Genomic DNA, 27,711 nt, shown 5'->3' with positions numbered 1-27,711 from the left:
CCAGCTCTTCCTCCAAACCGGTCCCGACGAAGGGGCACCTAATAGATGCTAAGAGTCACAGAAACAGATTTTTAATCCAAAGCCTTTGAACCAAAGAACCTGTCAATACTTACAGGATCAGAAGACGCGCATGCCCAGTGGGTATCCCCTGGACCGTCAGCGAATTCTCTTTCCTGCCTACAAGCCCCTGCCTTCGTCAATACACGAGTCATCTCGGGCGACGTGCTCATGCAGCTTCTGAAAGTCCCCTTTATACCTTCCTAAGGGACCAAGGGACACACGTAGACAGTTTTCGCTGAGTGACCATGAAGCCTTGGGAGCTCAACTGGCTGTTACTTAAGAAAAATGAAATTTAGAGAGAGTCATCTTAAGTTGACACTTTGTAGGAAAAACAAACAAACAAACAACTTTGCAGAGATGAAGGAGGCCAAAGTAAGAAAGTAAAGTGGAAAAGAGAAACTTCACACTGACTTTTAAAAAGTTAATTACACAGTCTTTTATTCCTAGCTTGAAAAAAAAAAAGCCTTAAGTCACTAGGAAACTATTTACAAGACTAATCACATTTTAAACCGGGTGACTGGATAGGAAGAAGGGCCACTTAATGCCCCCTCTTGGGACAGCCTGGGACAGGTGACATGATCTGCCCGAGGGGCTGCGTCAAGGAGAGGACCCCGTGTCCTGGCTGCCGACGAACAAAATGTCCAAGGCGTGCCAGAGCCGTTTGGCTAACAAATGATTACATGTCTTTTTAGTGTTTAAGAGAAATCTTAATTTTTCTGGGATATCTCTGTAGAATCATTCTAGAAACTTGTATGATTAGAAAACTCTTAGTTTAAAGAAAAAAAAAGCTTGGCGCCCCCCATGAGACCCGTTACATCTTCTCAGACACTGATGGGCCTTTTGAGGACAGGAATATGGGATTCTGGGCTCCAGAAAGTCCTGACAGGAACACCAGCAGCTTCATCGGCTCAGAGCCCTCATCCCACAGGCTGGCAGACCGGACCAGAGTTTGGGTTCAAAGTGCTTTGGGGAGCAGCTTCTCGATCCTTCTCTGCAAACGAAATGACGGACACAGAGTCCCAGGCATCATCCGTTGGTGACGTGTCCTTGTCCAGGGCCTCTAAGATAGGCTGGCTCGGGTCCTTTAAATACTTGAAAAGGTTGAAAACCAACAGCGGCATTAGTTTTCAGTTCCACACAGACCTTCTGCCGACGTTCAGGCGGCACGGCCCTGCCTTACTCCGGCGCACCTCCCTACCCTGACCCCCGCTGAAACAGCTTCCCGAACAAGAGCTCCTCCCGTCAGCAGTAACCTTACCAGGAATCGGAGGGCCAACCATGGTCACACCACACCTCGGGAAAAGCACGGTGTGACTTCCTGCCCTTGGTGCAGCCTTGGGGACTGTTCTGCCCCAAGTGGCTCTGGAACTCTACCTTCCCAGTGAGGGGGCACGAGGGGCCTCCAGTTCACCCCTCAAGGGAGAAAAGGGGGACAGTCGGCCAGTGTTTTCCTTAGCCCCTCCACCTATCCATCACTTGCACCTCACACAACACACACCAAGCAGAGAAGCAGGGAGAGACGCAGGGGGCCTCATGGTGCCCCCACCCCCGCCCGTTCCCTCCGGCCTCTGCTCCAGGCTGAACCACAACTTCGCTGCTGAGTGACCGAGAAAACTCCTGCCTCGCTCTCGGACGTGCCGAGAAGACACCGAAACACACAGTGACTGCGAGCTGACTGATGACAGGAACGTAAGCCAATCATGTGCGCTTCTGAAACCTCAAAAATACAAGTGAAACCTGATTCATTTTTCTTGTGTAACTTCAGTGCCCTTTGGTATCTATTTTTCACACTTTCCCAGGAAAGTGAACCGAAAGACTCTTGTTCTGGCTCCACGCCCCAGAGGAACGGCTAGTAGCAAATTCACTTCAGAGGGACCTGCTGGGGGTTCTTCTGTGGGAGAGAGATTCATGCAAGTAAGATTCTGAGACCCACTGAGGCTGTTAGTGTGTGAAAACATTAACCAAGGAAGGTTTGGGGTGGTTGTTTTTTTTGTTTTGTGGTAACACTTAACATGAGTTCTACCCTCTTAACAGCTTCTTAAGCGCACCGTGCAGTACTAACCCTAGGCCCGATGATGTGCAGATCTCCAGAACTTACTCATCCCGCGTGACTGGAACTTCATGCCCGTTGAACAGCAGCCCCCTGGGTCCCTCTCCCCCGGCCCCCAGAAACCACATTCTACCCCTGCTTCTATGAGGTGGACTATTCTAGAAGCCTCATGGAAGTGGAATCACGCAGTATCTGTATGGAGGGTCTGGTGGGGAACTTCACATGTAATTTGCGTTATGTCTGGGCACTTTACCTCAGGCAGATGAAGGAAGATAAGGGACTCCAGCTCTTTCTAGAAGCATGACTCTTTCTCTACAGACTTGGACCTTACGTAACACCGATTCCTTCTAGATGTAACAGAGTAAGATTCTGTTTCCAGTACCTTTACCCCAATTTTACTGCTAATAAACCTCTAGAAACAAATACTTTTAAAGAATCTTCCATCAGCCCCCTTGGAGGGCTTGGCCACCTCAGGGAGCCTCGGGGGCACGGGCCGTGCAGGAAATCAACCTCCCACGAGACTCGGTCCACCCGTCTTCCTCAGGTCTTTCAAGATACCAGTAACATGCAGCGAGCTCTCGGCGTGCAAGGCTCTGCACTGACAGCCGGGGTGCATTTACTCCAGAATCCTCCTAAGTGCGCAGCTCACACTCTAGATCCCTGTCTTCACTGCCTTCCCACCCTCTGCCAGGCGTCCTGGGGGCTTTCTCCGCAAGGCGCAGGTCTCACGCGCTGCTACAGGCCATCTCTTGGCCACGCCAGGACACCTTGTTCACCAACCTCATGCCATTAAAAAAAATTGTTTTAAATTGTGGTGAAACACACATAACATAGAATTTTCATCTTAACCATTTTTAAGTGGTATAAAATACATTCGCATGGGTTGTACAACCCTCACCACCATCTCCGAACTGTTCTAATTTTGCAAAACTAGAACTCTATCCCCCATTAAACACTAACTCCCCATCTCCCCCTCCCCACCCCGACCACCCCACTGCTCTACTTTCAGTCTCTGTGAATCTGACTCCTCGAAGTACCTCATTAAGTGGGACCACACGGTATTTGTGGTTTTGTGACGGGCTTATTTCACCTAGCGTAATCTCCTCAAGGTTCACCCGTGTTGTCGCCTGTGTCAGAATCTCCTTTCTTTTTACGGCTGAATAACATTCCGTTGTGTGGATAGAACACATTTTTGTTTATCCATTCATTCACTGCTTCCACCATTTGGCTGTTGTGAATAAAGCTGCTATGAACATGGGTGTACAAAGAACCCTGTACCAGTTTTTCTTTTTTTTTTTCAAGTAGGCTCCACACCCAGCGTGGAGCCCAACGTGGGGCTCGAACTCACCACCGTGAGATCAAAACCTGAGCCAAGGGGCGCCTGGGTGGCACAGTGGTTAGGCGTCTGCCTTCGGCTCAGGGCGTGATCCCGGCGTTGTGGGATCGAGCCCCACATCGGGCTCCTCTGCTGTGAGCCTGCTTCTTCCTCTCCCACTCCCCCTGCTTGTGTTCCCTCTCTCGCTGGCTGTCTCTATCTCTGTCAAATAAATAAATAAAATCTTTAAAAAAAAAAAAAAAAAAACCTGAGTCAAGATCAAGAGTTGGACGCTCAACCGACTGAGCCACCCAGGCGCCCCTACCCTGTACCACTTTTAACCCCACTCTCTGTGGCCATGGCTTTGTCCACTGCCACACTCCTGGGCGTTACCAGGGCCCACGGAGGGCTGACTTGTCACCCGCTAGATATGTGCACACATACCTCTTCGATTTGTGACGGGATGCTCGGCGGAGAGTGAAACCAGTATTTTACCAGGCCTTTGTATCTCAGGACCAGAAAGAAACAGGCCCCCGCCAGCGCCGACAGCAACAGAAAGATGCCCACGGCAATCACGATGACTTGTTGCAGCCTGGTAGTGGCTTAAAAAGATGACGTGAGAGTGAACAAGAGGCCCATCCCGCACACGACACAAACACCAGGTCATTCTTCACCTGCCAGCTGCTTAGATGCTGTCCGCGTCCTCGTGCAGTGCACACATACCGTCCCTCCTCCGCCCAGCCTCACGTGCTCGAGCGCGTAACTAGTAAAAGCAGTCCCACAGTCCAGCAGTGTTAGCTCCCTGGTGGCGCTATTGCCGTGGGTCTCAGCATGAGCTGGTTAGACCTACTTGCACGCTGGCTTCTCGTCCCTTCTCTCTGGGTGCCACCCCTCCTACCACCCTCCACCTCGTACCAGCCCCGGGTTCACTACTTGGGGAGGATTCTTGTCCCAGCTCAGAAAGGACGCAAGAAGGCATGTGTTACCATCCATTGTTGTTTCGTAGCAAGATACGTTGCTTAAATGTCCGGGCCTCGAGATGTTGTAGTGCGTCCAAATCAGATGTGCCCTCACTTGTAAACAGTATTCTCTCAAGGGTTTCAAGCCATTCAACACGATGGAGTTGCTCCTGAAAGGACCTTCAACCTACGTAAAAAACGCCAACAGGCACATGTGAAAATGACCCAAAGAGACGAGGTCGAGCTACTTCCAGCTCTTCCGATGTTTCCTCAAATCCACAGGGAACACCAGCACCAAAGGACAAAGAGATTCTGTTTGAAAGAGTCGCTGGCTTGCAGTGGACACATTTTATGTGTGAAATCTGGTGAACGGTGTGGAGAAAGATGCCGATGGCTTCAGAGCTGTGTTCCTGGCTGTGGGGACGCAGAGGGCCCACTGTAGCCACAGAGGGTCTGCCACCGGCATTTAGCAAATCCCAATGTCTGGGATGACATTTTCTCCTTAAATGGGGCGCCTGGGTGGCTCAGTCAGTTAAGCTTCCGACTCTCGGTTTCAGCTCAGGTCATGATCGCAGGGTGGTAAGATCGAGCCCCACGTCAGGCTCCATGCTCAGTGGGGAGTCTGCTCATCCCTCCCTCCCCCCTGCACTCTCTCCCTCTCTCTCTCTAAAATACATAAATAAAATCTTAAAAAAAAAAGTGCTTCAATGCCCAGCGCGTTTACTTTAAATCATTATTTTGTACTTCACGGTTAATATATTCAAGATACTTCGAGCTGGTCAACGAACAGAGAAAAATAATCATCATGGGAAATAATGTTCCTTTAGCTCTGAGTCTGCTTTTAGTTTTAACTGAAATGTGCTGATGCCTCTGACAGAGTTTTGGTCAACATGATATCTGTGAGTTATGTAATCGGGACACAGCTGGATCCCAGACTCTCGGAGATTCTGTCTCCTCCCCACATCTAGTCCTTGCTGCTGCCTCCCTCAGCCTCGTCCACCCCCTCTGGATCCCTCTAGTCAATGGCTTCTCGCTCTCCTGGGCAGTTGCCATTGTTCCACAGGGAAAGGAGGGACAGATATATAGGATATATGTTTATATACATAGGATATAGCAGTACGGGATTTCTTACAAGGGGATTGCTTTCCTATTTTGAGATGTAATAGAAAATGCTACAGGGGCACCTCGGTGGCTCAGCCATTAAGCATCTGCCTTCGGCTCAGGGAGGGATCCCAGGGTCCTTGGATCAAGCCCTGCATCGGGCTCCCTGCTCTGCTGGGAGCCTGCTTCTCCCTCTCCCACTCCCCCTGCTTGTGTTCCCTGTCTCACTGTCTCTGTCAAATAAATAAATAAAATCTTTAAAAAAAAAAAAAGAAAAAGAAAATGCTACAGCCATTGAGTCACATATGCTCAGTAACACAGAGATGAAGCTGTTCTGCTGTTGACCGAAAACGGGCGGATTATTCAATAGTATGTAGAGAGCAGCTTATTTTTAAACATATAAAATAATCATTATTTGGAATAATGGGATCATCGATGATTTTTTTCCTTCTGTTTAATGGTGACAGACTGCCAGGGTAGAGGAGACAGATTTTTGCTGGTGATGCCACATAAAGCAATTTTTTAAAAGATTTATTTATTTGAGAGAGAGAGAGAACAAGTGTGGTGGGGGAGGGGCAGAGGGAGGGAGAGAGGGAGAATCGCAAGCCGATTCCCTGCTGAGTGTGGAGCCCTACTAGGGCTCGATCCCACGAGCCAGAGATCACCAGCTGAGCCCAAACCAAGAGTTCGGCACCTAACCGGCTGCACCATCCAGGCACCCCACCGCGTGAAGCAATTTTAAGTACAAACTTCCTTTGGGGGTGACTTCAGCCACCAGTTGGCATTACTAGAATTCAGAATCACAGACTACAGAGACACGAGACCACTGTCCTGGGAGGGCCTGCCTGCCAGGCTAACCATAGCTGGCATCTGGGAACTTGGAATCCTGAACGGTCCCTGCCATTCCCTAACTAATGTCGGCAGCTTGTGGTAAAAACGTTTTCTGTGCCAAACACCTGCTGTCTTAGGAGTCTGGAATTTTGATCTATGCTGGGGACAAGAGGCCTGTATTTCCAGTAAAACCCCTGGGCACTGAGTCTCTGCTAGGCTTCCCTGGTAGACAATATTTCACGTGTTGTCACAGTTTGCTGTTGGAGGAATTAAGTGTGTCTTCTCTGAGTCTTTCGGGGAAGGTTCTTAGAAGCTTGTATCTGGCTTCCTCTGGAGTTTGGCCTGTGTGCCTCTTCCCCTTGCTGATTTTACTTCATGTTCTTCTTCTATAATAAACCATGGCCATGAAAGCAACCATATGCCAAGTCCCATGGGTCCTTCCAGCAAATCTAGGGGCTAGTCTTGGGGACACAGACTCACAGCAGGAATGGAGATATTTTGGTGGCTCTCAGACTCATTTGAGCCCTAAAATCTTTTGTTCACAGAAGTCCAAAGTAGAGCTGCTCTGGTAGACAAGGGAGAAAGGGGAAACCCTTCTGGAATCTTCCAGGCCTTCTCTATTCCAGTTGACCAGATCTTGACCTCTTGATTCAGAGAAATGGTTAGTTCTTTTTTCCCCTTGGGTTAAGAGTCTATTCTTCAGTGAGTTTTGCCTTCCTCAATGTTTTAAGATTCACCATAAAGAAATGAGGAAGAAGTACAAATGTGAAGTATGTGGGAGAAGCTCTTCAGAGCCTGGGGGTGCCTGGGTGGCTCAGTCGGTGAGGCGTCTGTCTTTGGCTTAGGGCAGGATCTCGAGGTCCTGGGATCCCCGTGTGGGGGAGCAGGGAGCCTGCTTCTCCCTCTCCCTCTGCTCCTCCCCCTGCTTGTGCATGCTCTCTCTCTCTCTCTCTGACAAATAAATAAGTAAAAACTTAAAAAAGAAAAAAAGAAAACAACTGCCAAGCATGGAGTCTGGGCTCGGACGTCTCCGCACCGATGTGCTAGCTGTCAGCTGCTGACCTTGGGCAACTTACTCAACCCACTGGTTTTCCTTCTCTGTGAAAGACTTAATGAGAGGATGTATCTAAAATGCCTGGCCCAGGGCCCAACTCAAAGGAAGCTCTCGAGAAACACAAGCTCTCATTATTATAAAAAAACTATAATCACCTTAAATTTATACAGCGATGAATGTCAGTTATATCACCATAAAACCGGAAAACAAAAAACACAACAACAGTTCTAAGACTGTTGAGTTTGGGAAACCCTGAGGCTTACATAGATAATAAAACCTCACGATACTCAGCTTGGATAATCAGGCACTGCGGACGACTGAAGGCCAGCTTCTTCCCTTGTACTTTGTAGGGCTGACCAGGCCCTGCCCGTCTGACGCATCTCTGTCAGCCTAACGGCCCGCCGCAGCCCCTCCTGCATTTTTTTTTTTTTAAGATTTTTTTATTTATTTATGTGACAGAGAGACAGCCAGCGAGAGAGGGAACACAAGCAGGGGAGTGGGGGAGGAAGAAGCAGGCTCCCAGCGGAGGAGCCTGATGTGGGGCTCCATCCCATAACGCCGGATCACGCCCTGAGCCGAAGGCAGACGCTTAACTGCTGTGCCACCCAGGCGTCCCCCCTCCTGCATTTCTGACAGACCCTAGCACCTGCAGTTCCCCAGACGTCCCGAACCTTCCCCCACCCTCCGTCCTCTTCCCTACAAGGCTCTCTCTCCTCGCAGTAGACTTTTTGCATGTCCACATACGTTCTCTTTGCAAATCACTCAAACCAAAGCAATTTCTATAAACCTTGCAGACTGCAGGGGTGGATTCCTTGTTGTAGAAACAGGCCCTCTAGAACCTTCTCCAGGCTTTTGAGGGCCCCAGGGGCTCTGTGCATACCCCAAACGACGGGGAATAACGTGCTGTCAGGCAGAGAGGGGCCTTCAGAGCCACCTGGCAGAAGGCAAGGCTCAGCATAGGGAGCAGAAGCTCAGGTCTTGAGGGGAAGGATTAAACCCGATTCAGGGCTCAGACTCTAAGGCAACACTGAGATGCTCTGTCCTCCTTGTCCAGTTTCAAGTTTACTTTCTTTTGCTCTATCAGGAAGTCCAAAGGAAAGAAAATCAACACAAAGTAGAAAAATGCTCTTGCCTTTTGGATTCCTGCCTTTTCCCAGTAATGGACATAATACTGAAAAGTGGCCTTGGAGGCAGGGATGTCGAAGGGAGAGGAGAACCTGACGATCAGGGAACCTTCTCCTGGGGTCACCCAGACGTTCTCAGGAGGTCCAACGGTCACTGAAATACAGTAACGAACACAAACACAAAATATAAATATATACACATATATATGCTTTACATATAACACAATATACAATCTTTTTTTTATTTTTTAATTAAATTCAATTAATCATCATATAATGTATTATGGGTTTCAGAAGTAGAGGTCAGTGATTCATCAGTTGCATACAACACCCAGCGCTCATTATGTCACGTGCCCTCCTTAATGCCCATCCCCCAGTTACCCCATCCTTCCACCCCCCTCCCCTCCAGCAACCCTTATTTTATTTCCTAGAGTTAAGCATCTTTTATGGTTTGGTTCCCTCTCTGATTGCATCTTGTTTTATTTTCTCCTCTCACACATAATTTTATATAATATACTGTGTGTGTACACACACACACACACACACACACACACACACACATTTATAAATGCAATGAGATCGCATTCAGGCACACAAGACTCCCTGACACTGCTCTGGGCACAAGCTTCACGTGGAAGGCCACGGGGCAGGAAGCCCAATGCCAGGGGCTTCTCATCTTCGGCGGCAGGAGGGCCCTTGCGGGAGTCCACGCGGTGGCCTAGAGCCAGTCTCTCCACCTCCCCACCCCCACCCCAGGACACAGCTTCCATGCAAAGAGCGAGACCCCCAACAGGCCAGTACAGGAGCCTCCCAGGCTTAAAAGCCCCAAGAGCCAGTATCTCTTAATGACAACAGGAAGAAGTTTCCAGAGTCCCTGCGAGGGACACGCGCAGTTACAAGAACTGCCGCTCTCAGCTGAAGACATGGCTCCCTAACAGGTATTTAAGAGGGCCCCAAGGCAGGTGCCGTTTGTCAATCAGGGCTCATTTTGCCATCAGCGACGCCGCCTAGGAACCTGGCTGCCAGCCACCTTGATCAGGTTTCCAGAGAAACAGCTGGGAGGTTAACCAAAGATCAGATTTTCGTGCAGAGGGGGACAGGATTTTGTTACCCTTACCTACCACCTAGCTCTTTTGTATATTTATTTTTAATATCCATTCCTATAATTTCTTTATAAATGAACAAAAGTGGTATTAATAAACCTTTAAATCTGCATCTCCCAGCTTCTTGTCAGACTACGTTTAAATGTAGTACCAGAGCGATCTTGCCGTCGGAAGTCTGTTCGTTGGAGCTTTTCATATAGTTCACGGGACAGCCCAGGACTGTGAGTCAAACACGTTATAAAGGAAGGGTTCCAGCATTTATCAGACAAGCACTTCAGACTGAGAGTAGCTTGGGCTACAGCGATGGGAGCTGAGCACACGTCAGCCTCGGACTTTACAAGTGAGGGGCAGGGGACGACTTCCCAGCCGGGAACCACCGGGGAACAGGGCTGCCCCGCTCAGGCCGGGAGGACAGGGCTGCTGGCTGGCACCGCACAAGTGACTATCCCAACAGGCCCTGCTTCCGTTCCCGGTCCTCTTCTCCCGGGCCAGGGCCGGGGACCGCCATTACTCTCTCTTTTTTTCTTGACTAATTCCCACCTAGATGACATTGCACAGCTCAGATGTGTGCTGGTTCTCTGCACAAGGACACCTGACTTGTCCGCGGTAAATGCCCAGCTCGCGGGGACTGCACTGTCTGCTCTCTCCATCCCGGCGTCGTCCGGCACAAACGGTTGACTGCTCTTCTTAGTTTCCTATTGCAGATGATCCCGAGCAGGAAGGGGAGGGAAGATCCTAACAACAACTCATGGCCTCATCACCCCGACTTTTACCCACCGTTGAGGTCATGGCCAATTTTGTTCCCCTCACCCCCTTTGCCCTCAGGCCTCCACTCTCTAGATTATTCTGGATTTCATGTGTAAATACTCCAGTATGAGTCTCTAAAGGATAGGACACCCTCCCCCCTTTTAAAAACATAAAAATACCATGATAACACCTAAGATAAACTAAAAATAATTGCTTACTAGATGGTCGAATAGCTAGACAGTGACCACATTTCCTCAACGGTCTTCTACCTCTGTTGAGTTTGTTGGGATCAGAACCCCATACTTTGGTTGCCTAAACCATGAACACCAAAGAAACCTGGGACACAGCCGGCCGGGTGAGAAATGAACCGCGTGAGGAGCGGATGTACAAGCTAGTATCTGTCAATTCTTATGCCCCCTTCCAAGTTCTGGGAGCACATCTGCTCGTTCACCAAGCTTTACAGCGTATCCACGAGGGGCCAGGCACTGTTCAAGGCCGAATGAAAGTCTTTCTTGAACATAAAGGAAGTTGTGCCAAAGGGATGAGGGTGATCACTGAAGCCAATAAGCTAGTGTCCCATCCAGCCCAGAGGTCAGCAAACTCTTTTGGTAAAGCGCCCTAGTAAATTAGGCTTCGCGGGCCAGGCAATCCCTGTTGCAACTGTTCAACTCTACCGCTCTGGCTTGAAAGCATCCACAGACCACACATTATTAAAAGGTGGTGAAACTGTGCTCTAATAAAACTTATTTACAACAGGTTGGTGGGCCGGCTGTGGTCCACAAGCTGTGGGTGGCCAGCCCCTGGTCTAGCAAATCAACTCCTCTAGCGCCAGGCTCCATGCTCAGTGCTTGGGTTTGACCATCATACCCACCTGTTTGCTGGCTGTGTGGGGTGAGAGACAGGACTGGGGTGCATGGAGTCCGCACCGCTCAGTGAGGAGTAAAACGAAGAAAGCCTGGAAATGATAAAGGACGTTTTACAGCCAAGTTCTCTTACCATTCCAATAGTACAGGAACCAAGGCACCGTCAGCCAGGGGGAAACCAGGTCCTGCGCCTTAGCTCGGACGCGTAAAGAGACGTTGAAAAACAGTGGCAAACCCTCTGAGAGGCTGGATGGGGTGAAGTTACACTCTGTCTTGGTGACGTTCATACAGTTCACACCTATGTCGTCGGTGTCGTACCACCTACTGCCAGAGAGGCTGCAAAGGAAAACAAGACTTTCACTTCACAGACTTCCCTCTTCTGCCACATCCAACAGGTTCCCCAGAGCCGATGTTTTAAAAAGCAGCTTTACTGGGGCGCCTGGGTGGCACAGCGGTTAAGCGTCTGCCTTCGGCTCAGGGCGTGATCCTGGCGTTCTGGGATCGAGCCCCAATCAGGCTCCTCCGCTATGAGCCTGCTTCTTCCTCCCCCACTCCCCCTGCTTGTGTTCCCTCTCTCGCTGGCTATCTCTATCCTGTCGAATAAATAAATAAAATCTTTTTTTTTTTTAAAAAGCAGCTTTACTGAGATGCAATTTGTGGACCAAAGAATCCGCCCAGCGAAAGTGTACAACTAATGATTTTCAGTAGCTTCGCGGGGTCGTGCAACGTCACCACATTCAATTTTAGGACATTTTTATCATCCCCCAAAGAAACCCCATACCTATTAGGACTCACTCCCCACTGTGCCCTAACCCCCTGAGCCCTAGGCGACCATTAATCGTCTACTTTGTTTCTACAGATTTGCCTCCCCTGGACATTTCTTATGAACAGGCTCGTAAACCGCATGGTCTTTTCTGATCGGCTCTTTCCACTTAGCGTGTTTTCAGGAGTGACACATGTTCTAGCATCAGTACTTCACCCTTCTCATGGCCAAGTAAGACCCCAGCATATGCTTATAGTACGTTTTGTTTCTCCATTCACCTGCTTTGGACGTGTCGGCTGTTCCCACGTTTTGGCTGTTGTGAATAACGCTAAGAAATACTCACAGGCAAGTTTCTTTGTGGACATAACTTTTCAATTCTTTGGGGTAAATACCCTGGAGTGGGAGCTGGTGGGTCACACGGTAACTCTTGTTTATAACTGTCTTCCAAAGCAGCTGTACCATTTTACGTCCCCAGCTGCAGTGTGTGAGGGTTCCAATTTCTCCACATCCTCATCAACACTCGTCATTATGCCTTTTCTTTATTATTTATTTATTATTATTTTTACATCCTAGTGGGTGTGCTGTGGTAGACCACTGTGGCTTTAAATTTGCATGTCTTTGATGAACACTGATGTTGGACCTCTTTTTATGTATTTATTGGCCATTTGTATATCTTCTTTGGAAAACTGTCTCCTCAAACCCTTTCTCTATACTTTAATTGGGTTGTCTTCTAATTGTTGAATTGTAAGAGTTCTTTATATATTCTGGATGCAAGTCTCTTATCAGATTTTTCCCACTCAATCCTGCAAATGATTTTAATTCTTTAAACTAGGCCTCTGGAGTCAAAGTCTTAGGAAAGAGACTGCGTTCATACAAACCCCACTCATGCTTCCTGCTAGTGTGGAGTTTGTTCTAACCTACAGCTGTCCATTTAAAGTCTGAGTCACCCTATGAAAACCCTGCCAAATACAAGGCCACATAGTCTTGTAAATGCCAATGCATTCCCCAGAGTTCCAATGCCACACCCCCCCATGGGACTCTACTCTCCAGCTTTGGTGACAGACTTGAGAAAAACCAGGGAGGTGGCTGCTAGAAACCTCAATGGGGGGCAGTAGGCGGCGTGCTCAGTAGAGACAGGCCATGCCCCCCTAATCCCCCACCCCAGCAGCTCTGGCCTAGAAAGCAAGGCCAGCGGAGACAGAAGAGAGGAGGCTGGGGATCACTGCCACCAGCTTGCACACACCACACGTGGTTCTAAGTGTACCTCTGACCCTGACTGGAGACTTCTTCTGTCAAAGTGGCAAGTGTCAAGACGAAGGCCACTTCAAGATACATGGCTATGGCTTCCGTGGAAGATGGCTGCCCTACTCATATTACCACCAAGCCCCGGGGGCCCAGACCCTACTACAGAGAGGGATCCCCAAGCACAGGCACCCCTTCCCCCCATCTTAGGTTGGGGGCGTGCTTCAGAAGGGGTAAGTAACGTTTAAAAAAGTTACACAGCGGGGCGCCTGGGTGGCAGACGCGGCCTTCGGCTCAGGGCGTGATCCTGCCCTTCTGGGATCGAGCCCCACATCAGGCTCCTCCCTTGTGAGCCTGCTTCTTCCTCTCCCACTCCCCCTGACTGTGTTCCCTCTCTCTCGCTGGCTGTCTCTATCTCTGTCGAATAAATAAATAAAATCTTTAAAAAAAAAAAAAAAAAGTTACACAGCTACTTAGGAGATACTCTAACCTTCTCCCCGGCAGATCCCAGCTGTTGAACTTGGGCAAAAGGCTCCCCACATTTCAAAGGCTCATTTCCCGATTTAGCAGGGAATGGGCCACTCCTGTTCCCCATCCTCCCCTCTCCTCCAAACTTGGCCCTGTCTCAGAACTGCTTTTGAAAAATGTTTCTCCGCACAGGGGTCTAAAGGGGGATAAACCATCCAAATTTAAATGACAGCTGACACATGACAGCAGTTTCAGGGGGAAGAGTGAAAAAGGAAGCTGCGTTCTGGAGGCCGCCTCCCCGCCTCCCCGTCTCCCCGTCTCTTCGCAAAGGGGACAAATAAGGGGATGTTGGCCCCACTTCAACAAGCGCAGCCTTGAGCGTGGCCCCGCCCATCGCCAGACTCTGGCCTCCTGACCAGGGTGTGTCCGGGCACCTGAGTCTTACCCCCGGAGTCACGCGGGCTCCCCCTCGGCTACATCAGGGACTGCCTGTGTCCCTGAATTTATCTCAGTTTGAAAGCAGCCCCCATCATGAGAGGGAACCCAGCATAGTGGTTGAACACCTACACTCCGGAGCCAGTTACTTCGCTTGTCCGTTCCCTAGTCCCCTTATCTATAAAATGGGGATAAATTATGGGATTTGCCTCCCCGAGGGCTCATGAAGGTTGAACCAGCCGACATGTAAATCATTTATTCCACAGACGGGCAACTGTGGACGTCACAGTTCAGTTCTGTTAGGTCACTTCCAAAAATGGCCAGTGTCCCCTCTGATCCAGCAATTCCTCTGCTACAAATGTAAGAGAACAATCAGATGATTTATGTACGAGGACACAAGCTGGTGACCGTCTACACCCGTGAGTGGGGAAGCTTTAAATACATCATGTGTGATGCCTCATCCAATAAAACGAGCAGTAGAAATGTTTACACAGAGCTCATTAGGAGAAAAAGTGCTCATACACTTAACTGTTTGGTTGAAAAAAAAAAAAAGGAAGAAGGACCCAAACGCGTTAACCGAGTTTTGTTTCATTTTTACGCATACACCGGCACATTTTCAAACCAAGTGCGTTCATTTAGAAAAAAGTCTAGAGAGAAATACGCCAGAAGGAGAGTAGGGATTATTCTTGGGCTGCAGAGCACTAGGTGGTTTTAATTTTATTCTTTTTACTTTTCCGGGTGTTCTAGCCTTTCTGTAAAGAACACGTGTTACTGTTAAAATCAGAAAGAAAAGAAATGAAATGAGAAAACGTTTTCAGAAGACTGGGTTGGTCAGGTCAAGTTTTTTTAAGGTGAAATCTCCAGATTTTTTAATGTGGGCACTAACTGATAAGGAAAAAAAAATTAAACACCATGGGCCAAACACAGCCTGAAGGCCAAGTCTCTGCAACCCCTGATTTACACCTGCAATCTTCCCACAGTGCTCAGGGTAATTCTGGCTTTGGCTACTGTACTACCAGAATGCAGGCACCCTCATTTCTAATTACAGTAACGCTTTACTGTAGAGAAACAGGATGGAAAAATTTTAAGTCCCACAAGCCTCAAAATGAAATTATTTCATGTCACTAAAATGTACCAAACATGTACAAGTCTCTAAAAACAAAACAAGAGCAAAGGCCCTCCTCTCATCAACTCTGCGATTGGAAAAGAAAACAAGACCTGCCCCGGTTTCAGTTTCTCGTTACCCCTCAACTTTTCCAAACAAGGACGCTCACATTCACCCCATCCTTTGTTTCTTTTACCCAAACCGACCTCTATCCTGAGAAAATATCTCCAAAATGCTTTCCAAAAACGAAACGAAGTCAACATGTTAGTCTGGGAAAGGAAAGCGTCAAGGGCTTTAAGGAATATTTCTACTATCTCCTGGTGCTCTGCTGACCCACAGATGTACCCCCCCCCCCAAGGCTAAGGAATGCTAGTCAGGATATCAGCTGTGACTTCCTGTCACCGAAATCTTGTTTAGGTCTACAACGTCATGTTTACTGAATGCTGAGAAAGGCCAGCTTTGAGGGCACAAAGCCCCATGCTGAGGAGCACTCAGTTTGATGCTCAGCTGTCGCCATCTTGAAATTCTCAGTAATTCTGAACAAGGGGTCTTGCACCATTTTCATTTTGCCCACGGCCCCACAAATTATGCAGCTGGTCCTCATGGACTGGTCCAGTAACTATAGGTATACTAGTACTTGCTTGAGGAAGAGCTAAATGTTCAGAGATAACCCCTAAACCCGGGTTTAGAATCTATTTTTATTAAGCAAATGTTGTTACAATGGACATTCAAAGGTGAAAAAGAAGTCACCGGAAACGTACTCCACTTACAAACTAAGTGCCCCTAATTCTTCCAGATTCCTTCCCCGTTCTTGACCACAGATATGGTCCAAATTTTACACAGTTGCCACTGCTCCCAGATGACACACAATTATCCTTTTTAATAGTTGCCTCGTGTTCAACTACTAGTTCACATGATGAAATCCGGCATTTTTCTGCTGATGGACAGGAATGTATATTCAATGTATATCTTTTTTTCTTTTTTTAAGATTTTATTTATCTACCTGAGAGAGAGAGAGGGTGGGGGGCAGGAAGAGAGACTCTGAAGCAGATTCCACACTGAGCACAGAGCCCGACGCAGGACTCGATCCCACAACCGGGAGATCGTGACCTGAGCCGAGACCAAGAGTTGGATGTTTGACTGACTGAGCCATTTGGGCACCCTATTTTTCCCCCTTTTTCTGCTGGGGCCTGTATTACCCACGTAGGGGAAAAGTCACGTGGACATTTCCGAGGCGCTCGCTATACCGTGAGGGACTCCGCTGTAGGGGGGCTGTGCTAACTCACCCACATCCGGCACCATCCTCCTCAGCCACACTCTCCCAAGCACCGAGCATTACCATTCCCTTAAATGTGGTGTAACTGGGAATATAAAATGACTTGGCCAATAATTTTAACTTTGTCTTCTCTTAACCCATGTAACACGGTAAACACGTAACAACTGAGGTCTTCGATTTTGCATTTCTTCTTCCCATACATGTTTCTGCTGCATGCCAAGTGGTGATAAACCGTGAAAGTGGGTGAGACAGAGAATGAGGGACCAGAAGAGTGTGCGAAATGGAAAAACCCCTTTTAGAAATCGAGAATTAGTAGTAATTAAGTGAATACATTCCTTAGTAGGCCAAATCTGGCCCGTAAGTTTCGCTAAACCAGATTTTCAAAACTTGAAGAAGATGAAGGCTACAAGTGCCTCCTGCCCTTTCAAGACAGGAAGCCCTTGTGTACGAACCTCTCCTGAAACCAACGAGAGAACAGTCTCCCCCGCCAGCTAAGACGCCCTGTGGGTAGACAGCAGAGCGTCTGACCCCAGTGCTGCCAAAGCCTTCACGTGAGTGGGAGGTTGTGAAATCTCTGTCCTTGGAGATTTAAAAAGTACAAGAGAACTATCTGCTTCCAGTGGATCTGCCGGCAATCCTGCCAAGAGGCAAGCCCGAGCCGCCGGCCCTGGGGCTCCCCGCGCCACTCCCCATCAGGACGCCAACAGAAAGATCCAGCTTACAATGTGAACTGCACCTGGTAGACCACCGGCCTTGTGTCATTGCTCAGGGACCCCGGCTCCCACCTCAGAACCTGCTCGTTGTTGTACAGGCGAATCTTCGGGTTTCGAGGAGCTGGCAGCTGGGAGCGAGAGTCTTGAAAGGGGCAGGGAGAGAGAGAAGGGGGCGGAGGTGAGAGAGAAGGGGAGGGTTACAAGAGAAAATCCGATTACAACACTATTTAAATGCACAGCATTAAATCATTCCCACCATTCCATTTTCGTCAAAGTGCAGAAGTGGTTATTACCGGTGTCCCCAGGCATGTCCCCTCGCCCCCGCCTTTGACGAAATACGGCACCATCGCCACAGTCCGTGGAAGGAAAGGGAGGCTTGGGGCCTACAGATTCCAGTTCTCATGAGCGGGGCCTGGGTGCCGGAGTCCGGCTCAACTAGAATGTGTGTTCTGTCTTTAATAAGCATGTGTGGATGGGCAGCTTAGGCTGACAGTCTGGGCCTCACTCTCTTCTTCAGGAATAAGGGGTAAAGAGCCGTACAGCCCGTAAGTGAACACTGCATTGGTGGCCACGTGACATGCACTCGCCCCAGACTAGTCTTAGTACCAGACTTGCATTGGTACCAAGGGAGCGTCTGGTAAACCTCCACACACACACATGCACACACTCACACGCGCACACCCCAAAGCGGGTGTGCAAAGCCCAAAGGCACGTGGAGGGTGAGACATGTCCTTTGGGCTTCGTAAGACTTGCGCTGTTTCTCAAGGACCCCCAGTATCACAATCGCCAAGGTACCGCTTAAAATGCAGATCCCCAGGCCACCCCCCAGGCCAGGAAATCCACATTTTCAACAAGCTTCCCAGCTGATTCTCAGGCACCTGAAGCCTGAAGGCTACAAACAACAGAATAACACCTGCCCTGGGGGAACTACCACCCATGTCAGAGTCCCCCTCCTGAGCCCAGCCCCCCCCAGCAGGTACTTCACAAGACTGTGCTGGAGACCGCAAGCACAGGAGCCTTTTCTCTTGCAAGAAAACACAATTGTGACGGGACTTTCTCTGAGATTGAAAGATGAATGAGAAACGCCCAGGAGGTGGAAAGCAAGGTTTGAAAAACATGCTGTTCCAGAATTCAGAGCAGGAAATTCAAACCATGTGTTTTCAGTAAACGGATCCAACCTCGAAGGGATCCAATCTGGAAGAATGGTGACCAGCTCTTCTGAAAGATGCGTTACCAGGGGTCTGTGTTCACTTGTCTACTTCCAGAATGCCCACTGTCTCCCGAGCTCCAAGCTCAGGCTGGCCTTCATTCCGGATCCTTATTCAACCAGCTTACCAACACTTCTGCCAATTCACACCAGGGAAAAAGGCAGGCAGGCTGGGGCCGCCTGGAGGGAAGCTGCTTGGCAGGGCAGGCCCATCTCTGCTCGCTGTGGCTGCTGTGTGTGGCCCGGCAGGTCCCAGAGCGGAGCTGAGGACTGGAGGCCTGCCTCCGGGGCACGGTGCAGCACACACACACACACACACCCCCGCCCGCCCCCGGTGGGGGGGGAGGCCTTCCTTAGGACCAGGAACTCATTGGGGGCTCAGAGACCTCCATTTACATTCCTGATTCAGTGTCCTATGGATGCTGAGATGAAGCAGCACCAATTTAGGGTCTTAAAACAACCCAGCTGGATCGCTTCCAGTCCTGGAGAGCAGAAGTTTGAAACTGGTCTCACTGGGCTAACGTCAGCGTGTTGGCAGGGCTGTTTTCCTTCTGGAAGCTCTGGGGCAGAAATGGCTCCTTGCCTCCTCCAGCTTCTAGAAGCAGCCCACATTCTTTGGCTCTGACTCCTTCCCCCAGCAACAATGGGCTGATTCCTTCTCTCTCTCTCTCTTTTTTTTTTTTTAGCGATTACCCATTTATTTATTTTTCTTCAAAAGACATTTTTTTGAAGATTTATTCATTTACTTTAGAGACAGACAGAGAGAACCCGAGCAGGAGGGGCAGAGGGAGAGGAGAGAGAAACCCAAGCAGACTCTGCACTGAGCCCAGAGCCTGACACGGGTCTGATCCCACGACCGTGAGATCACGACCTGAGCCGAAATCAAGAGTCAGACATTTAACCGACTGAGACACTCAGGTGCCCCCTTTTGAATTTTTATTTAAAATCGAGTTAGTTAACATACAGTGCAATATTGGTTTCAAGAGGAGAATTCAGTGATTCACACTTAGGTCTAACACTCGGTGCTCATTACAGCAAGTGCCCTCCTTAATGCCCATTCCCCATCTAGCCCAGCCCCCACCCACCTCCGTCCATCGACCCTCAGTTTGTTCTCCATTGCTAAGAGTCTCTAACGGTTTGGTTTCTCTCTCTTTTTCTTCCCCTTTGTTCATCTGTTTTGCTTCTTAAATTCCACATGAGTGAAATCACACGGTATTTGTCTTTCCCTGACTTACTTTGCTCAGCACAACACACTCCAGCTAGATCCACATTGCTGCAAATGGCAAGATTTCATTCTTTTGGATGGCGGAATAATCCACTGTGTGTATAGACCACGTCTTCTCTACCCATTCATCAGTCGGTGGACATCTGGGCTCTTTGTACACTTTGCTATAGCTATTGCTGCTATGACCCCTGGAGTGCATGTGCCCCTAAGAATCGGTATGTTTGTATCCTTTGGGTAAATACCTAGTAGTGCAATTGCTGGATCATAGGGTAGTTCTATTTTTAACTTTTTAAAAAATATTTTATTTATTTATTTATTTATTTATTTATTGGGGTGGGGGAGCAGAGGGAGAGGCAGAGGGACAAGGGGAGAGAGAAACCCAAGCAGACTCTGTGCAGCTCGGAGCCCGACGTGGGGCTCAATCTCACGACCCAGAGATGATGACCTGAGCCCAAATCAAGAGTTGGATCTCAAGCAACTGAGCCACTCAGGCACCCCTCTATTTTTGAATTAATGCCATACTGTTTTCCAGAGTGGCTGTACCAGCTTGCATTCCCACCAACCGTGTAGGAGGGTTCTCCACATCTCCGCTGGGCCATCCTCACCAACATCTGTTGTTTCCTGAGTTGTTAATTTTAGCCATTCTGACAGGTGTGAGGTGGTATCTCATCGTGGTTTGGATTCGTATTTCCCTGATGATGAGTGATTTGGAGCACTTTTTCATGTGTCTGTTGGCCGTTGGTAGGTCTTCTTTGGAGAAATGTCTATTCATGTCTTCTGCCCATTTCTTCTTTTTTTTTTTTTTTAAGATTTTATTTATTTGGGGCGCCTGGGTGGCACAGTGGTTGAGCGTCTGCCTTCGGCTCAGGGCGTGATCCCGGCGTTACGGGATCGAGCCCCACATCAGGCTCCTCCGCTATGAGCCTGCTTCTTCCTCTCCCACTCCCCCTGCTTGTGTTCCCTCTCTCGCTGGCTGTCTCTATCTCTGTTGAATAAATAAATAAAATCTTAAAAAAAAAAAAAAGATTTTATTTATTTATGTGACAGAGAGACAGCCAGAGAGAGAGGGAACACAAGCAGGGGGAGTGGGAGAGGAAGAAGCAGGCTCCCAGTGGAGGAGCCCGATGTGGGGCTCGATCCCAGAGCACCGGGATCACGCCCTGAGCCGAAGGCAGACGCTTAACTACTGTGCTACCCAGGCGCCCCTTTCTGCCCATTTCTTAACTGGATTATTTGGCTTTGGGGTGTTGAGTTTGATAAGTTATAGATTTAGGGTACTAGCCCTTTATCAGTTGTGTCGTTTGCAAATATCTTCTCCCATTCCAGAGGCTGCCTTTGGTTTTGTCGGCTGTTTCCTTCGCTGTGCAGAAGCTTTTTATCTTGATGACGTCCCCAATAGTTCAGTTTTGCTTTTGTTGCCCTTGCCTTTGGAGATGTGTCTAGCAAGAAGTTGCTGCAGCCGGGGTGGGAGAGGTGGCTGCCTGTGTTCTCCTCTAGGATTCTGATGGTTTCTTGTCTCACATTTGGGACTTTCATCCATTTTGAACTGATTTTTGTGTACGGTGTGAGAAAGCGGTCCAGTTTCTCCAACACCATTTCTTGAAAAGACTGGGCCGACTCCTTCTCAGGTTGCCACCTCTCTGGTCTGACTCTCTTGCCTCCCTCTTCCATCTTCGAGGACACTTGTGATGACACTGGGCCCACGGAGCCCTACTATCCAGGGTCATCTCACCATCTCAGGATCCCTGGTCACACCTGCCAAGTCCCATTTGCCATGTGAGGTCACACAGCCACAGCCATGGTGCCCTTCACCATCCCCCCGTCTCTGGGGAGGAGCTGTCTCCCGGCACCCCCATCTCTGAGATCCAGGCATTCAGCTAAGGAAGGAAGCACCAAGGGGCCAAGCAAGAAGGGCGGGCTTCCACCCCAGCTGACAGGTGGACCAGAAGAAAGGATTCCCCGTCAATGTGGTGTCTCCAGATGAGCCCTCTACTTTCTTCAGCTTTCGTTTTCCTGAGGTGACCCGCAGTTTTACTGACATTTGACTTTCCTGGAATCCCCTGTCTTACCACATTCAGAGACGATAACAAATCTTAATACTGAGGGTTTCACAATGAAGCACCAAAGACTGCCCACTCATTAGCAACTGCCTCGTCACACTGCCCTCTGCACCTCTCAGAAGGCCGTCCTTGAACTGCCTCGCCCCTGCACCACAGCCCCCATGGGGCCCTCCTTGTTCCTGGGAAACTCAGCCTGCCCTTGCCGCTCCTTCTCTGGAACCGTCTTTCCCGCTATGCCACAGCTCTCTCCCCTACTCCCTTTAGGTCTTTGCTCTTACTAGAATGGTTTCCTGTGTAAAATGCCCAGGGTGCGGGATCCCCTGCCCCTGCCTGACTCGTCTGCGTGGTGCTTGCTCACCACCTGGGTCCTTTGTTTACGCCACAGTGCTTAGGAGCATGGATTCCAGAACTAGACTGCGAGTTCAACGCTGCATGCTCCTTAGGACGTTGGGCAAGCTGTTTAACTTCTTTGTGCCTCAGCTGTCTCATCTGTATAATGGGTACAGTGCAGACTTCATGGTGTCGTTATGAGGAGAGAACGAGTTAGTTTTATGCGCGGGGCTGAGGACAGGGCGAGCACCTTGTGATCCGCGCCTCTCCTCATTGCTAGTGGTTTATCGACAGTGTCCCTGAACACGAGAGTGGGGGGCTCCAGGAAGGCTGGGCGCTGTTGGATTTGGGGACTGTTTTATCCCCGCTCCTGGAAGAGCAGTCACTCAGGATCGGGGGAATGACTGGCGTGTAGCCCAGCAGCGCGCTCGCCTTCAGAGATTACATAACCGATTTCTGGTCCTCAGCAGTGCGTTCATCCACTCAAAAAGCAGGCAGAGCTTAGGCTCCCTTTCTCCTTGCTTGCTTTATGCTTAAGCTCCTCCCTTTTGTCTGCTCTCTGCTGTGGCGGGGGGTTGGGGGGGGTGGGGATGGGGGGTGGGGACAACTCTGGGCTATGCCTTACCTGCTTGGCTCCAAAGAGTCAGCATTTTTAGGGTCACAGTGCCTGCTGTGAAAGGTGTCCTTAAGGGCTCAGTGGGAGGAGAACAGAACCTACAGACGAAGGGCTTAGGCTGGAATCCTGATGCTGTGATCTACAAACAGAGACCCTGCCAACACCCCGCGGGGCCTCGGTGTCCTCCTGCATCGTGGAACCATGCCACCTCTCCCAGAGTCGTAGTGAGGGGCAAACACAAGATTGCAAATGAAAGGCAAATTAGACACTCTAAGTAAATTTCTAAGACATGACTATTTCAGGGGCTCCTGATTCCGCATGATAGGGCTGCGTGTGCAGGTGGCGAGCAGCAACCAGTCCCCCAGACCCCGCCTTCAGGGACCAGCAACAGGGCACCGAGCCCCATGCTGAGCACTGTATCCGATGGTCTGACCCCGATGTAGACAGAAGACTGCCCCCCCCAAAGATGTCTGTGTCCTGTGAATACATTAGGTTACATGGCAAAGGGGAATTGAGGTTGTAGATGGAATCTAGGTTCCTCATCAAAAGACCTTAAAATAGGGAGCCTATCCTGAAATAGCTGAGTGGACCCAATGTCATCACAACAGTATTTCTCTGGAAGCTGGAGAAGGCAAGGCAACGATTCTCCCCCTAGAATCTCCAGCATCCCTATGACACCTTGATTTTAGCCCAGTCGACCAGCACCTGACTTCTGACCTCCAGAGCTGTAAGATAATAAACTGATATTGCTTTAAGGCTCTAAGTTGGTGATCTGTTACAACAACAGGAACTAATACCTTCCTGGAGGTGGATACCAGGGCTTTAATGACACCCCAGTGCCTACAAGACAACAGCTCACAGAGTAGGGTGTACAAAGTTCCACTCTCCCATCTGTCTCCGTGGTCTGTGGGGCAATCACTCAAACTATTCATGGTAAGAAGAGATAACGTAGCTATCACCTGTGTGAAGAGTGTCCTGTGCTCCCCTCGACCACAGCTCCTCCTGTGCCCCCTTCCTGCCCCGCCCATGACCTCTGATCCACCCTGCATCCAGGCATTTGAGACTTGACTCGTATTTAAGAACAGGCTATCCAAGGTCTCAAAAGGATAGTGTGGTTAAATACATCACACACAAAGGGGCACCTGGGTGGCTCAGTTGGTTAAGCATCTGCCTTTGGCTCAGGTCATGATCTCAGAGGCCTGGGATCAAGTCCTGCATGGGGCTCCTTTCTCAGCGGGGAGTCTGCTTCTCCCTCTCTCTCTACCCCTCGCCCACCCCCATTCATGCTCGCCCACCCCCATTCATTCTCTGTCTTTCTCTCTCTCTCTCATTTGCTCTGTCTCAAATACAATAAATAAAATTTTAAAAAAACCCACACATCACACAGATAATAAAATAAAGTACACTAAAATAAACTAGTATTAAAATTAATCATTTAATCTTGACATCCAAAGATCCTTTAGGATCTCTCCATGGATGGGGCGTTATGATGAACATCAATGACCCTGCAGGTGAGGAGAAGTAAAAAAACTTCCCCTGAATCCTCAGCCATTACCAGGAAGTTGTTCTGGTCAGTAAATCCTAAACACCTGCTTATTTACCTAGACCATTTGTCTCTTCCCATAAAGGGCAGTATTGCTTCCTTGAGAGTAGATGGGGCTATTACCTACTTGAAAAGAATGGTGGAGAAAATAAAGACAGAGAATGTTTATAAAACCTTGTCTGACCTAGAAGAGTGGCCTAATAAATGCTATTGTATCATTTTTAGTTTGCCCCCAAACATGCCAGCTACTTAAGTAGTTTCCACTGTTGAGGTGATGGGCAAACAAGAGTTACTTAACGCAGGAGTGTCTGGGTGGCTCAGTTGGTTAAGCATCCAAGACTCTTGATGTTGGCTCAGGTCACCATCTCAGGGTTGTGAGCGCGAGTCCTATGCTGGGCTCCATGTTCAGCGGGGAGTCTGCTGCTCTCTCTCTCTCTCTTTCCCTCTGCCCCTCCTCCTGCACTCTCTCTCTCTCAAATAAATAAATCTTAAAAGAAAAGAGTTACTTAATGCCCATTCATTTGCAATGGTTTTCATGTGGTTGGGCATTTACAGTCTTTCTCAGCGGTCTCTCGGGGCATTAGAGGCTCTGGATGGTCAAGTCAGCAAATCACGGTCATAAAGTTCTGCGGCACAAGTACCTTCCCAATCTACTGCAAAACTAAGCATTAGGTACAAATACAAAGAGAAATCTCAATTCTTCAAAATCCAGGTAAATGGCCAGAGAGTTGATTTACTGCACTTCAGTGGAGTTAATTAATTTTGAATCTAAAGCAAATGGCCACTGCTTAAAGCATTACTACTGAGGGGAGCAAAATATGCCACCCTGAAATATGTCACTTTGGCATGTTGATTTTTTTTTTTTTGCATGTTCATTATTTGGAATTAAAGTTACTTAAAATATAGTCGGTGCAAGAAGGACACTCTGACTTTCCTTTATGTCCCTAAAAGCAAGAAATAAATCTCTACTGTGAAGGTATCCTCCCTATAGCAGGAGGGTAAAGGGCATCTCTACTCTGAGACAGGGAGTTCAAGGCTGAGAAACCCTATAAACAAACTTTGTTACTTCATGAATTTGCTGCCCGAGACTCAAGCTCCCTTGTTTGGTTACACCTACGCAAATCTTTGTTTCTATATCTAAAAGGTATGAAAGCTGCCTGCTTTGGTCACTTCTTCAAGTCTTTTATTTTCATAAGCTCCTGTAGGTACAAAATTAAATCTGTTTTTCTCCTGTTACTCTGTCTCATGCCAACTTAATTATTAGACCAGTCGAAGAACCTAGAAGGCAAGAAAGGAAGTTTTCCTCCCCTACACTACAATTTAGATCAGGTCCAATATTTTAATATGTTACCCTTAAAACAACTTTAAGGGGTAGATATTACAAGTTTTCCTTTTTAAAAATTAGTTTCCAATACTTCACTTTTTTCTGACCATAAAAGCAATCCATGATTACTGAAGGACAATTGTGAATTATGAAAAAGCATGGAAATTTTTCTACTACCCATTTACCATACAACCATTGTTAATAGTTCTACTCTGTGCTTTGACTAATGTAGTTTCTCTTAAAAACATCCCAGTTAGTTTTTTAATGGCTTATTATAAAAAAATTTCAAGTAGTCACAAAAGAGATTAGCATAATGGTGCTATTTTTCAAAGGATCTATGATGAAGGACCAGTCTCTTTCTTTCTTCTTCTTTTTTTTGGGGGGAGGATCGACAGAGGGGGGGAGAGAGAGAGAGAGAGAATCTTAAGCTGGCTCCACACCCAGTGGAGCTGACGTGGGGCTTGATCTCGTGACCTGAGCTCAAATCAAGAGTCTGACGCTTAACCAAATGAGCTACCCAGGTGTCTCCACACCAGTTCCTCATGCATCACACAGACCCAAACTTCGGCAGAATACAATAAAAGATAATTAATAGAAGGAGGGCCTGGCCTTAGATGTTGGGGCAATGTCAAATTGCAAAGTTTCTAAATATTTCTCTCCACATCAGATTCATGGCAGAGAAGTCACAAATACTGCACAGACTCCCATGAGGGAGGGGTACCTCTAGTATAAAGTAACCACCACTAAGCCCACCACCCAGCTCAGGCAGTTACCAACATTTTGCCAAAACCCAGATCCCAGCTGAAGGAGGCCCAGGGACGGCAGAACAGAGATTGCTCAAGACGTGAAGCTGGGGAGGGGTGAGATCGGGATTCAAATCCATCTGTCTCAAAGAAAAACAACCATTTGGCCAGGAGCACACACCCTCATATGCAAGGCTCCCTTCATCAAGGAGCTATGGAATTCAGGGGCCTTTCTAAGTGATGCTGGCAGAAGAAACAGACCTAAACCACACCCTGAGCTTCACAAGGGCGAAAACTTATAATTCTTGAGACTATTCAAGAGCTCCCCAACCTAGGACAGTCTGTCCCTGGGAAAGAACCAGCAAAACACCTTCCTCACTGAGGTCTTCTTTACTTTTCTCGGAGTTTTTAGATTTGGCTTCTAAGTATGGGCAGTTGGTGTCAGAGGGCAGAAGGAGACTGACCCAGGGGAGCGGCTGTCTGGGTGCGGGAGGAGCGGGGATTAAAAGTCCGCTTGCGTTGACTCCCTGCCGCCAACACCAACACGAGTGGGGGTCCGGGCACTTCTGAGTCCCGCCCGAGTGCTGCCCACCCCCCATCTGTCCGATCCTAGGCAAAGCAGCATCTGGACTCGCGCACTATCAAACACACCCCGGCCCCAGCCAGACTGAGTCACATTTCCAGCCTGCGGCTGACCTCCGCTGCACGGAAGGAAGGCCCGGGCCCCGCTCCTAACTCGGGCCCCCGGGGAAGCAGGGGCTGCGGTCAGCCGGGCCAGGAAGAAGAACCCGGGGCGGCAGAGGCAGCCCTGCGTTCCCGAGCCCAGCCTTCGCTTTGCCTGTGTTGACGCGGAGACGCTCGCGGACCTCGGCCGCACTCGGTTGCAGGGAGCGGCGGCGCGGGGGTGCGAAAGGAGGAGCCGCAGTGTGGCCCGAGGCGCACAGGGGCCCAGGCGGCGGCTCCTGCCGCGGAGGGACAACCCGGGGCCGGGACGCCGGGAGGGGCGACCGCCGCCCCGCGGCTGCCCCAGTGCCCGCGGGCTCCCCGCCCAGGGACTGCCCGGAATTCCCCGCCGTCCAGCCCACAGCCCAGCCCCGCGCCGGGCTTCGCGCGAGCCCCCCCTCCACTGCGGGCTCTCCGCACCCCCACCACCCCTCGGGGCTCCCCGCGGACCCCCAGCCCCTCGCGGCGCCCCTCGGGTCGCCACCCGCCGCGACGACGCCTCCTCAGGCCCGGCTTACCTGCCGGGAGCGCGGGGGCGCCGCGGCCGCCGAGCAGCAGCAGCAGCAGCAGCGACAGCAGCGACAGCGGCGGCGGCGGGGGCCGCATGGCCCGGGGCTCTCGCGCCGCAGGCTCGGCGGCGGCTCTGGGGACAGCCCGGCCCCGGCGCGGGGTCCGCCGAGCGGCTCACGTCGCCGCCTGGGCGGCCATGGCGAGCGCAGGGTGCGCGGGGC

At 49.5% G+C, this 27,711-nt stretch overlaps 1 protein-coding gene across 3 annotated transcripts; it reads right to left on the bottom strand.

The window, feature by feature from the left end:
• Positions 1-471: 471 nt before the first annotated feature.
• On the bottom strand, positions 472-27,711 carry IFNGR2 (interferon gamma receptor 2). 3 transcript variants are annotated; one of them, XM_044392428.3, is made up of 7 exons: positions 27,499-27,711; positions 17,282-17,351; positions 11,341-11,543; positions 8,503-8,648; positions 4,412-4,571; positions 3,870-4,027; positions 472-1,151 (listed from the first exon to the last, which is right to left on the bottom strand). In XM_044392428.3, the coding sequence occupies exons 1-7, from the start codon at positions 27,584-27,586 to the stop codon at positions 978-980; spliced, it is 999 nt and encodes a 332-aa protein (XP_044248363.2). In that variant the 5' UTR covers positions 27,587-27,711; the 3' UTR covers positions 472-977. The 3 variants fall into 3 exon arrangements, with proteins under 3 accessions (XP_044248363.2, XP_026367397.2, XP_044248389.1); XM_026511612.4 differs by having other exon boundaries at positions 17,219-17,351; positions 27,499-27,710; XM_044392454.3 differs by lacking the exon at positions 27,499-27,711 and having other exon boundaries at positions 17,233-17,316.

Source organism: Ursus arctos, unplaced genomic scaffold, assembly GCF_023065955.2.
Source record: "Ursus arctos isolate Adak ecotype North America unplaced genomic scaffold, UrsArc2.0 scaffold_4, whole genome shotgun sequence".
In the NCBI taxonomy this organism is placed as follows: Eukaryota; Metazoa; Chordata; class Mammalia; order Carnivora; family Ursidae; genus Ursus; species Ursus arctos.
The sequence above is the reverse complement of the archived record's forward strand: the minus strand, read 5'-3'. Positions and strand labels throughout refer to the sequence as shown.